Here is a 16341-nt window from a genome sequence, read left to right on the forward strand (position 1 = left end):
AATTCAAGAGTACGTGGTGGGTACGCAAGAGGAATGCAATGATTGCATGCCATAATATGCATGGTTACATTGTCAGGTACACCGTACACAGGAATGAAGTAAGTCAGAATAGGCGATCGTGAGCGACTCCATCCAGATGTAAGTCTAAGCAGCTCATTGCAGTTTACCAGTCGACCAATGAAAGTTGTAAACGCTCTCCGTCTTGTAAGAATCCGTAACACCTTCGTAACGCCTTGGGTAACGCGTTACCGGTTTTCCGACATAAATTGAGGGTGCCGCGTGACCACCTGCATAAATGACTGCGCCCCCTGCAAGAGCGTATATCACAAGCCTCCAGCAACGTCCTCGACTTTCGAATAGTCATGTTGACTGGGACGAAGGCGATGCTTGGGACTCTGGCTCCGATTCTGAAAATGTTACGAATGTCCGTTCTTTATCTTTGTCTCTTTCCTCCAATGCATCCAAAGGCAAAGCGTCAGTCGATCTCACGAGTCCTAAACCGATATCGATCTCTACAAGGAAATATTCGCTAAACCGAGGGGCATCCGTGCATCAAGGTAGTTCCAGCTCGAATGGGTTGGACAAGTCATCTCCCCATGGAGGGAACCTCGCATTCTCTTATACACACGTTCAAGTGCCTTCGATATCATCCTACCCCTTAAAGGAGGTTTCATCGAATTCTATAGACGAGTTTGATTTACAGGAAAGGGATGAAAGGGAGAGGGCTGGATGGACCATTGTTCGATCCGAGGGTGTTGAGGACAACTTTGACAGTCAGGCCGCTGCCAATGATGCAGATGTCGACGGGGATATGGTGGTTGGAGGCTTCGAGTCCGACACAATAACCTTAGGAGATTCCGAAGAACTTGTAAAAGAGGGGAAAGATGCAATAAGGGAGGATGCTCCTCTACTTGTTAAAGGTCAATTTTATGGACGTCTGTTTTCCAATAGTATCCTGACGTCCTTGAAGACCCGCTACACATCCTTGAATGTCTTCGCTCTGGTTCTTTGACTGGGAAGCGATCATCTTTGTCCGGAACGCGAGTCGACTCGAGGACTCGGAGTCAAAGTAAGCCACCGAAATCGCCTGGCTTATCAAGGGGGCGGAGTCTTCGCACCACTAGGAAACATGACAAGTTAACTGAATGTATACTGCGTCCGGACGTAGATCTAGGTACGCGTGTCATTTTCATTGTTCTACCTCTCTAATGATGAGCTAGCCGAACTGCGAAAACTTGCATGGTCCGGGCTACCACATGATTTGAGGCCTGTGACGTGGCCTTTTCTTCTTGGGTACTACCCACTCTCTCACTCCACCAGAGCGCAAGTGCTAGCTCGTAAACGGGAGGAATATGCAGCTCTGGTTCGACTGACATTCGCGAGAGGCAAAGAAGGGCTGGACCAGCAGATATGGCACCAGATTGAAATCGACGTGCCACGCACCCGTCCGGGTGTTCGGTTATGGATGGAGGGGGGAACCCAGAGGGTAATCATTATTCAATTTTTGTACAACGTGACAGCTTTCTCAACGAATTCGACAGAGCCTTGAAAGGATCTTATACGTATGGGCCATCAGACACCCTGCTAGTGGATACGTGCAGGGTATCAATGATTTGGTGACGCCTTTCTACCAAGTCTTCTTATCCGCATACATAGGCGAGCGTCTCGCAGACTCTTCCCTTCTGCCAATTTGACATGGTTCCTAAAGATTGTGACCCAGAGTACTTCGATCCAGCTTGCTTGCCAGAAGATATCCTAAATGCTATCGAAGCAGACTCATTTTGGTGTCTCTCCCGGCTGCTGGACGGCATCCAGGATAACTACATTTCACAACAACCAGGGATACAAAGAAGCGTCCAGCGAATGCAAGGGGTGGTGAGCAGAATCGACGGTTAGTGTTCATTACTCCAGTCATCATAACTCTTTACCGAAAATCCTTGGTTCATTATAAAGCTCCCCTTGCTGCACATCTGAAAGCTGAAGGTGTCGAGTTCATACAGTTCGCCTTTCGGTGGATGAACTGCCTGCTCATGCGTGAGTTGAGCGTGCAGAACACGATCCGGATGTGGGACACTTATCTGGTGGGTCCCATGGTGCAATTCAAACCATCGTGAGGCTAAAACATCACCCAATAATACAGTCGGAAGGGACCGATGCGTTCTCCCAATTTCACCTGTATGTCTGTTGCGCTTTCTTAGTCAAATGGAGCGAAAAGCTGCGTGAGATGGACTTCCAGGTATGTGCAGCCAGCCAACATCTGTGGTCATTACATCGTGGCAGCTGCTGTATCCAATCAAATAGGGTATTATCATGTTCCTCCAATCGCTTCCCACTCAGGACTGGGGTGACCACGAGGTTGAATTGCTTCTAAGCGAAGCGTTCGTTCTCAGCAGTGTATGGCATAATGCTCAGAGCCACTTTGGTGGAAGATAAGCAAAATATCATCGCTCGACGCCTGGGGCCCGGTTTTCTAGTGTATAATTCTTCTCCATTATTCTTCTAGATCACTTTCTTAATTACCCCCAAGATGGGTACTAGTAAGATATCGTGACAACCGTGTACAATTTATCCGATGGTGGCGCCAGCTTCTGACCGACGCGATGTACACTAGGCAGCTAGCTTGAAAGAAACACCTTTAATCCACAAGTACTTCGGTCTTGACCACGCGGGCATATATATATATCCTTGCGGCTGAACGTTGAAGCGTCGACTTGAAAAAGGGTCGATCCGTGACCCCAGAAACTCCAGTGCTTACTTATCAGAAATCGAACGACAGGCTTTATTATTTACCAATAATTTGTGTGATAGTAAGTAACACTCGTTAATAGCGACGCAGTAGAACATGTACATCGGGTTGATCGACAATTGATGTTCCACTCGATGGACCCGTTCCGGAGCCCGCTTCGTCTGCCGCAGCGCCATTTCATTATACATATAAATTTGGAATCCACCCTTGCTAATTCGCAGTGGCATTGACCTGATTTTCGAAGCAGAAGATAAGAACGCTCCCAAAGATAGGCTAAACAATTCATGACAACCCTTTCTCCTGCTTGCAGATGTGCTTGCGCGCGTGAACACATATCAAATCACTAATGTTGGTTACATATTCATGGCACCAGCATCATAGACGTCTTTCTGAGGTATATATAGTGATTCTCACCTTGCTTGCTCTTTCACCCCCCATCTCTTCCGTTTCATATTTGAGAAAACGATGTCAGCTGCATCAAGGCTCCTGTTGTCGGCGCACATATTCTCTTTATCACTGTTGCCCTATGCCTGCATCGGAGTGTCAGCCCTCTTGGCAGCGTATTGTCTCTACAATTTCTTCTCCATCCCCTTTCGAGCCTACCCGGTCCGGTTTCTGCCCGCTTGGGTCTCCCGTTTACTCGTCTCTGGCCTGCCTGGAGGAAAGATTATCCATGGAGGCTCAAGGCGCTCCATGACAAGTATGGGATGACAGTTAGGACAGGATCGAACTCGGTATCGACGATTGATCCTGCAGCCGTCAGTCCATTTACAGTCATGGGAGCAAATTTCACAAGTCCGAATTTTATTTACCTTTCGGTGAGCCCCCCATAGCACACATACTTTAATATCGCTGAATGGAGAGTTCACAGCGGCCGATCCAAACAACCCCACTCTATTCACTGACATCAATCCGCACTCACACGCATTCGAAGACGAGCAGTAGGTCCACACATCTGCAGCGTTGGGATGTTTGCCCATGGACGTTTCAGGTGGCCCGGGTGTATAGCATGAACTCTATAACCAAGCTTGAGAGCTGCATCGAACCAGTGGTCAAACTCCTGTTCGACTTTTTCGATTCTAGAATAGCCTCGTCACCGGGCAAAGTGAACCTGAGCGTATGGCTTCGTTTCTTTGCGTCGGATGCCGTGGGAAAGCTCGCCGTGCGTTGGTTTTCCTATTTCCTTTCGTTAGGCTTATGGAGCAACCATAAAACCACCTGTCCAACGTCAACCTCGATCCTCAAATATCAGTTTGGCAGCAACTTTAATTTCCTCGTCTTAGGATCAGATCCCAACCGCCTACAACTCGCTTTTCTAAACCTTTCCTACATGGGTTGCGTTGCTGGCACGCTCTACCGCCCATTTAGCACGCTTGCAGTTCGGCTAATGTGGAGACTCTCTGAAGCTACTCCGAAAGTTATTCGGGAGGCTGCCACAGCCAAGACAAATGAGCGCTTCGAGCAGATGCGTCGGAACGCGGGCGGTTCCGACAACGAAGATATGCTTTCAGGTTTCATTGCTTGCAAACGGCCTAAAATCAATGAAGAACAACCTGATAGCAAGGAGGGAAATGACACCCTGACACGAAAGGAAGTGGCCGCGCAAGCATCGTCTGTGTTCGGTGCAGGAAGTGACACTACATCTGGTGCACTTAATGGTTTCTTTTACTGTATCCTCAAGCACCCTCGCGTCTACGCAAAGTTGATGAAAGAAGTTGACGAGACGTACGCAGAACTTGGTTTTGGCCCGCTGGATGAAGCCCAGGACGAAGCGAGTGCACTGAAGTACGCACAAGGTGTGAAGATGGAGTATTTCCAAGCATGCCTCAAGGAGTCGTTGAGGCTTGTCACTCCAATTGGGATGGAAATGCCAAGGGTAGTTCCTGAGGACGGACTTAGTGTTATTGTTTCTGGGGGGTCACAAAGGGCAGTGTGAAGAGGACGATAACATTAACGAAGGGCGTAACGGTTGGGACAAGTGCATTCGTATACCATCGGACAGAAGGCGCCTATGGGAACGACGCGGCGGAGTTTAGGCCTGAGCGGTGGTTGGGGTTGAGTGAGGAAGACCGCGCAATAATGGAGCGGAACTTCCTTACGGTGAGTGCATCGCTTCCACATTCTTCTTCCTCAAGACGGGCCGAGCATTGACAGAACGATTCAGTTTGGTGCAGGCTCGACTGCATGCATTGGCAGGAACATCTCGCTCATGGAGATCACGAAGGTCATCCCACCATTACTTCATCGTTACTGGTTCAGAATCCCATCGGAAAGTCCCCGAACATCTCAATCCCCTCGACGAGAATTAAGTGGGGAGTATTCCCCGAATGCTCCATGGTCCATACGATGTCACTGGCTTTTTGAGACAGATGTAAGTGACCGTGTTCGGGATATAATCTCCAAGCGCGCTAACAGAAGGCCACAGGACTTTTGGGTCGAGATTTCTCGCCGCAATCCTCACTAACCGCGAGGGCGGCCTCCGTGTCAGACCGATTAGTTCGAGTAGCGGAAACACGCATTACTCCATAGAATGACCAGGTGTCATGTACCAAGGGACACAGAAGCCACATCCTAAGGTCCACTCGTAAGGATATTCCGGCCATGACGTTTGATACATCCAAGTATGGAAGGCCCTCACACACGAAGCACTGGCACACGAACCATAGAGGAGACAACAGGCACGACAGTCCGATTTGGGATTTACGTATTGGCCAGCAGTTTCACGACCTACGGGTCGAAGGAAGGTATATATTCTGAGCATAAGTCTGAGGCAAGCTTCCTGGGGTGGGATGGATAGTGGTGAATCCGTTTCATAGTTCTCCCAAAAGGCGTTTGGAGAAACGATAGCGCACCCAGTTTTAAATTCTACTCTGGTTGGAGCAAATGGGGCTCGCTTTGTGCACATCTTAGTGCCTCGAATGAAATATGAGATCAAGGGTCGGTGTCAGACGCGATCCCTTATCATTGTTAGCTCGTCCCAGGAACGCAGAAAATAATGTTATTCATTCGGGGATCTGCTTTCTCCGATAACGTCGGAAAAGGTGTTTTGCCCAGATATATGTACACTTTTTTTTTTTTTTTTTTGGTGGAACCTTCTGTAGCTTCGCAGGGCAAGTGTAATCCCGCCTGAGGGTTTGTGGAGAGGGTGACTCTACCGAGGATATGCACGTGTGAGCGCCATTTGTGCCACTACCGAGCCACAACGTTACACGAAGATTCTTCTGAAGACGTACAGACGAGATCCGTGACAGGCATTGCTTGTCGAAGTTCCAGGACGCAGCGTTCAGGTCAACTGTAGAACTTGCCGCATGCATAGGCCACGGGCATCTCAGCTTTAGCTGTTGATGGTGTTCTGAGTCAAGATCGTGAAGAGGGCCTATTGTTGTTTGTTTGGGTCGAGGAGAGGCAACCAAATTCTCGACACGTCTAGCTTGCATTCACCGCAGTCCACCGAAGTGTCAAGAAAGGTTCATAGGGATTTGCTATAATGTGGCTTACTGATGCCCAAAGTGATTCTGCCTGAGTGGACTGTTCTGACACCAAATCTGGCGTCTGACATCTTGACTTGTAGAAATTGGGGTTGCACTCACATCGTTCGGAGTGTTCTTCATGGCTCTTGGGGTGGTATTATTTTTCGATGGTGGACTTCTGGCCCTTGGTAATGTCAGCCTACTCCTCCAAGTATCCGTGTGGTGGCTTGATGCTTACCGCTCTATGTACACTACCCACACCATCTTCATTATGTGCAGATACTGTTCGTATCAGGCCTAACATTAATCATTGGGCCGCAAAAGACACTCTATTTCTTTGCACGCAAGCAGAAGATTCGCGGATCAATATGTTTTCTCGGAGGGATCATCCTGGTCTTTTTAAAATGGCCGTTTATTGGAATGATTGTGGAGGCATTTGGTTTCCTGAATCTCTTTGGGTAGGGCGCACTTTCTCTGGGCTCTTCTGAGGCCGCTCACCTGTATTTCCTTCGAAGGGACTTCTTCCCTGTGGTGCTTACATTCCTTAGGCAACTGCCAATAATTGGGACCATTCTTAACTTGCCATATATAAGACCGGTTAGTGCAGGCTTGGGTGAATAGTTAGGGTTTACTAACACACGATCTCAGGCCTTGGACCGTTTAGTAGGCACACGCCAGACGTCTATTGTATGATATTCATTAATCTATTGGTGTTGGGCTCTATAGCCTTCAGCTTGCCCGACTGCAGCCTATTTCGCATATTTTCCTCTTTCGCCTTTTCTCTTCCACTAGCACAATCGCCAGTATTTCTAACGCATTCCGCCGTCGCTCTGTTGGAGTGACGAAGCGAGTGTGGCCGTGTCCCGACCAATTCAGTTGATTCCATTCGTACCTCGATCAATACAACTCTCGTTTACGAGTGCCCAGACGCCAATGAATGTCGAAATAATAGGCATCCTCATCGTTGTGGTTTTGAAGGTGAGAAGCTGGACAATGTCACATCCTATAAGCAGTCGCCCTCCGGTTTGGTGGTGGAGGCCGCGCACCAACGAAGATCACACAGGTGGACAGCATCCTGTATGGGCGAAGAAATACGCTTTCCTGTTTTTGAGCCCACTCGTGAGCCCTTGACGAAAGGGGAAACATTGACACTTAAAGTGGCAATCTTCGCCAAAGGGACGAAACGCGTATACGAGATACTGTGAAGGGAGGTCAGCATGAATAAAATGCTATGCACTGGAGAGTTCGATGGCTTGTCGTCAGCTTCGTATGGTCACTAGAGCGTGTATGGCCAATGGTTATACGATACGCTGGGTGTACTGATGGCCACCAACGGGGCGAGGACTGACCTATTTCCCTGCAGCAAGGCTCGCCTGCTGCAATGATATCCTTGATACTTACCTGGAAAGACTCAGTCCCTTGCACGGAGGCCTTCGAAGATCAGTTCAGCCTCACGTCTTTCAAGATCACCATTGCCAAGGTCCAGAACCCATCCACTCATCCCCGCCATCCCCACGTCTAGTTCTCAGCCACCATCTCCCTTCGCTAGCACCATGCGCCCGCCGCCAGGTTCTATGCCTCAAGGGACAGGTCTTGCCCCACCTACGAGTCGAGTCTCACGCCACACCGTAACAAACACTCTTCACCCCCTCACCAAACGTCACTATCCATGCTGCCAGCTCATAGTGACACCACTTTATCGCCTCGACCTCTTCTGATCCGTATCGGGAATTGTCGTCTGACAATGCACCAGGGACCCCACTGCAATACCAAGTATCTTACGGCCCAGGAACCAATGATACGTAGGGAGAGAGGATTTTTTCGTTAGGAGGCGGTGGTAAGAGGAAGACGCAGGATTGACTAGAAGGCTGATGGAGAAGGAAGAAGAGGGGCAAGGAAACCAATTGGCGGCGTAGCGAACAACCCACGCCTGCTGTGTAGATACAATGGGACAGTGCAGTTGCAAGATTTTATGTAACCATACTCCCGTTGATCCCCCTGATACCGTACACGGAAGGGCCATCGAAAGTTCGTGGAACCGAGAAAACAATATGTTACCGCTGAGTCTGGCTTACAAATAGTAACTGAGGCCGTGACGGTAGAATGGAATACAGTGTATTAGATAAAGCATCCAAGGACTGTTAATTGACTGTAGCAGAGTCAGAATACAAAGGCGAGCGGTAGAAGGAAACAGCAGCTCCAAAGAGGGAACATATCGAAGAAGGGTGGGGCCCAGCTTCCAAAGTGAGCTCGCATTTGTGAAGTGTTTCTCTCAAAGATGTTCCTTAATTGTCGGAACGCCGAAAATCGTTCCCCCATTACGGCTGGGACCCGCAACGCTGGATCCCTCACCCCGACATCCTTGGATACGAATGTTCGGCGTTGTGGCGGAGGCGGGGAAAATCCATTGGCAGAAAGCGTGATAATCTTATCCCTCACTGTCCATGGAGCAGCATTGGACAATCCAGATGATGCATAGATATTGAAATGTGGTTGACCATTGTCACCATCCTCACAGTCCGCCACTAGACAGGGAGGATACGACGACCTGAAGGTTGTTTGGTCAGGGGTGCATGCACTCGAAGCCGAGCCTGAACTCGCGATAGAGGATTGATCGACAACATCATGAACTCCTTCTGAATCTGAACCTGCAACTCGGGTCGTTTTCCGAGGGTGATGAGGTGGCGGCGCCTGCGAGCTGATGAGGACAGCCTGTCCCGGAGAAAATTGGGGAATGGGAGAGTGTCACGTAAGGAGGGGATGCATGAAAGGATAGAGGGCCACATTGATGAACGACCAAAACTGCTGGTGGATGGAGTCGACTGAAAACTAGCCCGGTTAGCAACCGCAGTAGAGCCTGCATCCACTGATGAGCTTACAGGAGGTTGCAAAGCCTCGTCCTCTGACTCATCCATAGAATATGAAATCTTGGTCTCTTCTCTTTCAAACGGTTCTCGCGACTCGGGGTCATCGCGCACGCCATTGGGACACGCTGACGTAGGAGTCATCTCTCTCAAGGAGATGTGAACTGAAGCATGAGCCTCGAGAGTCGAGGGGCGCTGAGAGAGGCGGGAGAACAACATGAGAGAAAATAAGGGAGGAGAACCGTTCAGCTGAAAAACAGAACGAAGGATTCGCTATATATCTGTGCCTTTGTGCGACGTAATGAACGTTCTTTGTAGTTACCGGCCATTACACCGCCAGGATAATATAATAAGATGGGTGCTAACTCCCCTTAGTCATGCCGGACGCGCGGAGAGACAGGTTGACTCTTCGCCCAAGGGAACGTCTCCGAAAGGACCACAGCCACAACACGGGAATAATAAATACATATATTTTCTCGGCTCGTGACCGGACCGATCCCCCAAGTGGGGCCGTGCACGTTGTGTAGGCAGCCACTATTGGAATAGGCACGTTGCGGTGCCGTGGCCCGTACGTGCTGGTGGATAATGTCAAAGACCCAACGTAGCCCAGATCAAACGTATCCTCTAGGTTCTCCACCACAGTATAATATCCAACAATCAGGCCCGTACGCTCCCAATGTTCACCCGCCTCCAGGACCCCCACCGCAATCCCAATACAGGGATATAAGGCGCTTTGAGCCGAAGAAGAGGCTGAACGACCCATTTTTCTTTTTCTTCTTTATCGCACAGGTGATTTCATCCCCACTTGGAGTTGACCGATGAATTTCTGAGTGATTGGTTCTTGTCACCATAGTTCCTTGGGTATTGTGCACTGTCGGGCTATGCCATTCATGATTGGATTAAACGAGGCGGTGAGTAGGGCGGTTAATCTGTAATCCCAATTACTGTAGTGGATAACTAATAGTTGACAAAGGTGCTGGTGGAGGACTCGGAGGAGGACCTGACGGGTCTGATACCGGCACACGATTCAGTCTCAATCAGTAGGTGCCATCATCGATGGTTGCTTTATCGTCTCAACCAATTTGATTCAGGCATACTGCCTACCTCCTTCTACTCGTATCCGCCGCCGCTCTTTTGCTATCCAGCTTCTTTCTGGGGCTCGTACGGGCCTTCACAAGGACAATAATGCACATCACATTAATCCTTAAGTGAGTCAAAGGCCGTCTGTGAACGTATCTACCTGCTCAGTATTGCATCAATTTCCAGTATCGCTTTGAACATAGGCTTTTGTGCCTACCTTTGGTACATGGTAAGCAAGCATCTCGGTCTCATTCAACTACCTGTTGAAACCGCAATTTTTTCAGAAATGTGAACTATCACTCGATGGAAGTAACTTCGAACTCATTCCTTTGTTTAGATTACTCTGGAGCTATTGTCTTCACAGTCATCGCCCTCATCAGCATCATCTCATATACAACTTTCAGGAGTCGCATACCTCTTGCGTCCTTGCTGTTGCAGATTGTGATGGATATTGCGAAACATCACGTATCAGTTTACGCTGTTGCCTTTGGTGCTTTATTCATTCAAGCACTTCTCTGCGTGTAAGATTTGTGGCTCGCTCCCCGCCTCAGTCATTGACATACTGTAAACAGGTGGTTTGTCTTCACCACCATGGCAACGTAAGAGCTACTTTATATACCTTACAGGACCTACTGATGTCGCATTCCTACAAAATTCTGTTCCAGTTATGTCAAGTGGTCACCCGGAAACCCGAGTAAGCCTCCATCTCCACGCAGTACAGCACCTAATCCTTCGACCCCCACAGGCTGCGCAAATGGAACGCCTTGCTCGGTACGCTTTATACCTCGATTATTCGCCCCCAGAATCCTAATGACCAATTTGAAGAGTGGTACTGTCGCTGGTTTAGTTTTTTTTGAAACGTTCTCGTTCCTCTGGACCTCAGAAGTTGTAAGGTTTGCCGAATTCGTTATTTCCCTAAATCTCGGACTCTCATCATGTCGATTGTGGAATCGATCACGAAATGCTTTAATTCCAGCAATGTGGCCGTGGCAACACTAGCAGGTGGCCCGTTCGGTGCCTGGTACTATTTTGGACCCCAAGGCGCATACGACGGAGGAATGGTGAGTGAAAGCGATCATGCAGTGCCAACGCTCCCGTTGACCACCATTGAAGCCTTCACATCCAACTTTGTCCTCATTGGGGAGAGCTTGCAGCTACTCCCTAGGCTCAATTGCATTTGGATCGCTCATTGTGACTCTTCTCGACATTTTACGACTCGTGCTGCAAACAATTAGGAACACTGCCAATGCGGAGGGTCATCGTAAGTGATTGGGTGATACCCTAAGTTCCTTGTATCCAACTAATGTCCCTCTTCCAGCCGTGGAGGCTTGTTTGGCGGCATGTGCAGAATGTTTTGTCGGCTGTATATCCTTCCGTCTAGTTGCTTTGAAACGCTTCATAACTCTTTTCTAGGTGTCGAGGCATTGGTTGAATACTTCAATCGCTATGCCTATATTCAGATCGCACTCTATGGGAAACCGTATATGGTGGCTGCCAAAGATACTTGGCGAGTGTTCCAGGATCGAGGTACGGACATCAGTTTAAACTCTGATCTACAAGTAACGTTGTTACAGGGATCGATGCTCTTATCAATGACTCAATCATCGGCATAACGATGATGTGGGGGGCATACGGGGTTGGCATACTTTCAGGGATATTCTCATATATTTACTTGCGTTGTTCGTATCTGTGCATTAGGATCTCGCGCTTGCCGATTTACCGTTTTGCAGATACGAAACCTTCCTATAATTCCGATGGTCAATATACCCCAGTTGTCATGTTCTTCGCGTTTATCATTGGCGTGCAATGTTGTAGGTAGATGTGTGTCGCTTTCGCACTGTAATATTCACCCTTTTGTGTAATAGGCCTCACCACCATTTCTGCCATCGAGGCGGGGGTCTCCACAATGTGAGTTTGACCTCTTGATGACTTATCGGAGAACTGAGATCTCGTATTTGCGTCTCAGATTTGTGGGTTTAGGCGAGGACCCAGCCGTTCTGGCTACCAGGGCACCGGAGCTATTCGAGGTAGGTTCTAGAACACTGTCTCATCCTTATAGCTCATTTCCTCTGCCAGATGATCGCGGCAAAGTATCCCAAAGTAGTTCAAGGAGTGCATGGATTCTGAGTACCTTCTTGATCTCTGTTTGCATCGACTGTATCTTGGTATTGTTTATTATGCGCTGTCAGTGTTCTCGGTTGTAATTTGCTTTGTGCGTCGCAAGTGGTTCAGCCATTCCCCATTCATGTTTTGATGACCACACACATGACGCGTTGTCCCTGATCGTTGTAATTGTCCCACTTTCTGTGCAACGCTGTTTGGGCTTCGCAACGAACTCGTTACCCTGCACTCGGGCTCGGGGTAGGCAGGTCACCAGCCTCTATTAGTATAGACACTCGCCAAATGAACAAATAAGTGCTTATTTCGGGCCAATGGAATCACGTGCCTTTCCATTGTTCTAAATTGTTCAAACATTCTCGGTCCAAACAACATACAATACGACGCACAGCAATATGGGCTTGCTTGACTTCTTGTCTCGAGCCAATGTTCCGAGAAATGCATATAAGCCCATGATCAGACGGCATCGACGTACGGCTCGACAAGCTGCCAACTACGTGTGGCTCACTCTGTGTGTCGCAGTATCGAGACTCCAAACCAGCATAGACCCAAATGTGACTCTCGCTCGTCTTCGTGAACACAGATGGTCATTTTGGGATCTAGAATATGCGTTTAATGCCGCATTATGGGTGTTTTCAGCGTCGATAATACCTTCGCCGTTGCTCAAATTTGGGGTCCCAATCCTCTACCTTATTGCCATATGTTGGTCTCAGTATTCTTATTTTTACTATTGTGTCTGACGGCTTGGTCTGTGCTATAGCCCTCCCTATAACCTCCCAATTGTGAGTTTTTCTCTTGATTGTTAATTTCTCAGCATTAAAAGTCGTGCACAAATCAGTTTATTTCCCGCTCTCCCTGTCCTAACATGGGTTTTCACGTTCTTTTGCTCCCGTTTCATTCCCGTCGAATATCGCCCACACATCTTCGTCTCCGTTCTACCAACCCTCGAATCCGTCCTGTATGGTGCCAACATATCCGATATCCTCACCCGTTTTACACATCCAGTCCTTGATATACCTGCTTGGCTGTCTTATGGCGTCATACATTTCGTCGGGCCGTTTGTTCTTGCCGCATTTTTGTGGCTGTTTGCTGCAAGGGGCACGCTCAAGTATTTTGCACTGTCGTTCGGATACATGAATCTCACTGGAGTCTTGATTCAACTAGTGTTCCCGTGTGCCGCCCCGTGTAAGTGGCTTATCCCAACTCTACGAGGATTAATGTTCACGTCCGATGTAGGGTATGAATTGCGAAATGGGTTGACTCCGGCTAATTATGGCATGTCTGGGTCGCCTGGTGGATTGGCACGCATAGACGCCATTTTTCATTCTCACGGTTACACCACTACCTTCTCAAACGCACCTTTAATTTTTGGAGCCTTTCCCTCACTACACGCTGGAAATGCCACGACCTGTGCTCTCTTTATATCCCACTTCTGGCCCTTTGCTGGCCCATACGCGTTCGCTTATGCCGGTGTTCTCTACTGGGCCACTATGTACCTCACTCATCACTACCTTATCGATGTTGTGGGTGGCGCGTGTCTGGCGACTGCGTGGTTCTACATCACAATGCCGCTCGCGCTACAGTTCCCAGATAACACCACCAACCTCAGTTATGCAGTGGTCAATGGAGATCCAAGGGGCAAATATGAAGAGTACGGTCTAGATTACTCACGAGTCCCCAACGGTGGATATCGACCCTCCTCCCCAGGGGCTGCATCATTGTCTGATCAAGAAACACCTCCTAATCCCCTTGCCCCATATGGCCACTCGCGCCGACCATCATCACCATTCACACCGAGCCCACGCATCCTGGGTTCTTTCATGAAGGGGCACTCAGTAGGGAGGAATCATCGTCACACTGCCAGCATCGCGAGCCTGATCCGCTCCGAAGATAGGGTGGAGGACGGCTGGAGTCCCATCAGTAGAGGTTTTGGATTCCCTCCTACGGGCCCTCCGCTCCTTCCCACCACCATGGTTCTAGCTAGTCCTTCATCTCGGCAGTCGTCATCGCCTCAGGCTGATGTCGCACCAGCTGCAACTAATGTCAGCTCAAATGGGTTGATGCCATTGCCTGAGGGTGTGGAAACAAATGGAGCCACTGTGCGATCAAGATCGCCTGCCTTCCCCGAAAACGAGTCGAAAAGGACAGAAACATGAGGGCTCCAGACAACCGCAGTTGTCGTTTTTTTTTTTCTTTTGGAACTAGCTATACGTCCTCACACCGATAATAATTTGTACGACAAATATATTACATGCCTTCGAGCAGGATTGTTCTGCAAAGACTGCTGTCTCATTGATCGCATCGCATTGTATTCCATCGTTGTAGGAGCCCTCAATGACGAACATGCACAAATAGCTGCCCTAGTGATTTGATGTGGACCAATTACACAAATCACCTCGTCAAACCCCCCAGTTTGGCACAATACGCCTACAAGCTAAACGGGTAGCACGTGGATGTTGCACTACGTCGGATATCCCAAAGTGAGGGTGGACTTACGCATTTGGTTTCTACACTGGATTGCCACCCCATCGACGTTGTGGATGGTGGCTGTCTGGCGGCTCCATCGCGCACACAGCGAGCACTACCGACCTCAGTCATGCTGAGATCAAGACGCTTAGATCATCCGCGTGTAGTTAACGGTCGATATCGACCCTACCCCGGGCCCACCCAACCCTCTTACCACATATAGTTACTCGCGCCGACCATCACGCCGAATCCACGCATCTGTGCGAGGGTAGAACGTGGATGTGTACACCAGCCCAAATGAAATGTGAAGTCGTCTTAGCTCATCACAACGATATATCTGTGGTGCTTGGACAATGAAAAATCGTCACGCATACCACGAGAGCCCAAGGCAACCCTGAAGGATGATACTGAATCGGGTGTGCCCGTTGAGTTCTTCCCCCGTCACTGCATCGTGGATTCGTACACGGACGCCGAGGGTACCCCAATTCATCAGGTGAGATCGAGCGACACCCAGAGTCGCGAAGTCTCTCCTCGGATTCTGGATCCATCAGAGAGACCGCACGGACCCCCTCGGAAGTCTGCCGCAATCACCGCATTTCATATCTGTACTGTCCTATGCTGAGGCTAGCCTAGTCCAATATTGAGACCGAGTCAATCCCATTCAGAGGTCTGGGAAGAAAGAGAATCGGAATAAACGGCCAAAAGTGGACGTCGAGAATCATATTGGAGAGAACTAGGAGACGTCATAGAGACTCTTGCTGTGTGATGCATGAGGAGTTACAAACGCCAGAAGGAGAAACGCCCAATGGTGTACTTATTCTCCTGCTGTGGACATGGTGAGACGCTGGATAATAGCGCCGAGGAATGAGTTGACGATCCATCTGGCGAGCAAGCCCTTAAAGCTCAGCTATAGGAGTTAAGGGGCTTTGAAGAAAGCGCGCGTGAGACTCATATGACAAGGAGGCGCGGGGTTGGAGGCGCGGAGTTGCACAACAACAGTGAACATGCCGGCACCCACCATCTGATAAAATAGGAATAGCACGTATGTAATCCTAGACCACGACCGGCCGTTACAACGGGACTAATAATGACGGCTTGTGCCAATCTTGACATATACACTGGAATCCGCTCGGTGAATCCCGCGCGCCTTTCCAGTGTTGACTCCGTTTCGGACCTTCCGCATATGGAAGGTGATTCAAAACAACAATGTATACTTGCGGTTCTGAGCATAAAAGGAGAAATTGCCTGTGCCTACGCAGAATTGTAACATCCCTTCAACAACCACTTACTAGCTTATAAGCACTGATAGAGATAGAATGCATCACACGACGCCTCTCGCAACAACTGCTAATGGTCCGGATGACATTCCCACTGCCCGACCCTCCCCTCTTGACATAGACATTTTAACCTTATCGTCGCCTGACAGTAGTGGTTTCGGAGAGGATGCCCGGGCTGATTCTCCGACCACAACATTGGTCGATCACGCTGGGACAGTCACAGTCAATTACATTTGGCGGCCACCTCCTCCATTCGATCTCATCACGGAGCCACTGTTATTCATGGCATTCCCCGTATTCAGGCCAAGACATTATGGACA

The 16341-nt window shown here is 49.1% G+C and overlaps 7 protein-coding genes across 7 annotated transcripts; 6 read left to right on the forward strand and 1 right to left on the reverse strand.

The window, feature by feature from the left end:
- Positions 1-667: 667 nt before the first annotated feature.
- On the forward strand, positions 668-2433 carry EI90DRAFT_2969488 (RabGAP/TBC; the record flags this gene model as incomplete). Its single annotated transcript, XM_039055655.1, has 8 exons — positions 668-920; positions 971-1174; positions 1221-1486; positions 1542-1662; positions 1709-1891; positions 1954-2081; positions 2141-2236; positions 2302-2433. Exons 1-8 carry the CDS (start codon positions 812-814, stop codon positions 2431-2433), a joined length of 1239 nt encoding a protein of 412 aa, XP_038918935.1. The 5' UTR covers positions 668-811.
- A 1322-nt stretch (positions 2434-3755) lies between these two features.
- On the forward strand, positions 3756-5210 carry EI90DRAFT_3120132 (cytochrome P450; the record flags this gene model as incomplete). Its single annotated transcript, XM_039063280.1, has 4 exons — positions 3756-4646; positions 4706-4846; positions 4911-5117; positions 5172-5210. 4 exons carry the CDS (start codon positions 3756-3758, stop codon positions 5208-5210), a joined length of 1278 nt encoding a protein of 425 aa, XP_038918936.1.
- A 1023-nt stretch (positions 5211-6233) lies between these two features.
- EI90DRAFT_2912597 (Got1-domain-containing protein) lies at positions 6234-6909 on the forward strand (the record flags this gene model as incomplete). The annotated part of the gene is made up of 5 exons (XM_039054465.1): positions 6234-6255; positions 6318-6409; positions 6496-6674; positions 6732-6813; positions 6865-6909. 5 exons carry the CDS (start codon positions 6234-6236, stop codon positions 6907-6909), a joined length of 420 nt encoding a protein of 139 aa, XP_038918937.1.
- A 198-nt stretch (positions 6910-7107) lies between these two features.
- EI90DRAFT_3047427 (uncharacterized protein) lies at positions 7108-8207 on the forward strand. The gene is made up of 3 exons (XM_039059549.1): positions 7108-7202; positions 7263-7532; positions 7584-8207. Exons 2-3 carry the CDS (start codon positions 7448-7450, stop codon positions 7736-7738), a joined length of 240 nt encoding a protein of 79 aa, XP_038918938.1. The 5' UTR covers positions 7108-7202; positions 7263-7447; the 3' UTR covers positions 7739-8207.
- Positions 8202-9440, reverse strand: EI90DRAFT_3047430 (uncharacterized protein). Its single transcript, XM_039059550.1, has 4 exons — positions 9096-9440; positions 8836-9038; positions 8516-8812; positions 8202-8365 (listed from the first exon to the last, which is right to left on the reverse strand). The coding sequence occupies exons 1-4, from the start codon at positions 9297-9299 to the stop codon at positions 8335-8337; spliced, it is 735 nt and encodes a 244-aa protein (XP_038918939.1). The 5' UTR covers positions 9300-9440; the 3' UTR covers positions 8202-8334.
- Positions 9441-9665: 225 nt separating this feature from the next.
- EI90DRAFT_2912322 (plasma-membrane choline transporter-domain-containing protein) lies at positions 9666-12287 on the forward strand (the record flags this gene model as incomplete). Its single annotated transcript, XM_039054454.1, has 19 exons — positions 9666-9869; positions 9934-9991; positions 10066-10120; positions 10172-10288; positions 10347-10405; positions 10498-10681; positions 10733-10759; positions 10826-10854; positions 10906-10931; positions 10986-11053; positions 11137-11221; positions 11274-11421; positions 11479-11523; positions 11574-11687; positions 11735-11839; positions 11891-11971; positions 12026-12068; positions 12127-12187; positions 12237-12287. The coding sequence occupies 19 exons, from the start codon at positions 9666-9668 to the stop codon at positions 12285-12287; spliced, it is 1560 nt and encodes a 519-aa protein (XP_038918940.1).
- A 400-nt stretch (positions 12288-12687) lies between these two features.
- On the forward strand, positions 12688-14878 carry EI90DRAFT_2969496 (uncharacterized protein). Its single transcript, XM_039055656.1, has 4 exons — positions 12688-12980; positions 13039-13060; positions 13117-13463; positions 13515-14878. Exons 1-4 carry the CDS (start codon positions 12731-12733, stop codon positions 14432-14434), a joined length of 1539 nt encoding a protein of 512 aa, XP_038918941.1. The 5' UTR covers positions 12688-12730; the 3' UTR covers positions 14435-14878.
- Positions 14879-16341: the final 1463 nt, after the last annotated feature.

Source organism: Cantharellus anzutake (genome assembly GCF_015039405.1).
Source record: "Cantharellus anzutake strain C23 chromosome Unknown EI90scaffold_12, whole genome shotgun sequence".
NCBI lineage: Eukaryota > Fungi > Basidiomycota > Agaricomycetes > Cantharellales > Hydnaceae > Cantharellus > Cantharellus anzutake.

Excerpts from the sequence above, each read along its gene's own strand:
- EI90DRAFT_3047427 (XM_039059549.1), top strand. The coding sequence starts at position 7,448 with ATGCACTGGAGAGTTCGATGGCTTGTCGTCAGCTTCGTATGGTCACTA. Across the intron at positions 7,533-7,583 it reads GGTTATACGATACGCTGGGT|GCTCGCCTGCTGCAATGATA; the intron begins GTACTGATGGCC and ends CCCTGCAGCAAG.
- EI90DRAFT_3047430 (XM_039059550.1), bottom strand. The coding sequence starts at position 9,299 with ATGTTGTTCTCCCGCCTCTCTCAGCGCCCCTCGACTCTCGAGGCTCAT. Across the intron at positions 9,039-9,095 it reads ACGAGGCTTTGCAACCTCCT|TCGACTCCATCCACCAGCAG; the intron begins GTAAGCTCATCA and ends GCTAGTTTTCAG. Across the intron at positions 8,366-8,515 it reads ATGGGGGAACGATTTTCGGC|TCAATTAACAGTCCTTGGAT; the intron begins GTTCCGACAATT and ends ACTCTGCTACAG.
- EI90DRAFT_2969496 (XM_039055656.1), top strand. The coding sequence starts at position 12,731 with ATGATCAGACGGCATCGACGTACGGCTCGACAAGCTGCCAACTACGTG. Across the intron at positions 12,981-13,038 it reads CCTCTACCTTATTGCCATAT|CCCTCCCTATAACCTCCCAA; the intron begins GTTGGTCTCAGT and ends TCTGTGCTATAG. Across the intron at positions 13,061-13,116 it reads CTCCCTATAACCTCCCAATT|TTTATTTCCCGCTCTCCCTG; the intron begins GTGAGTTTTTCT and ends TGCACAAATCAG.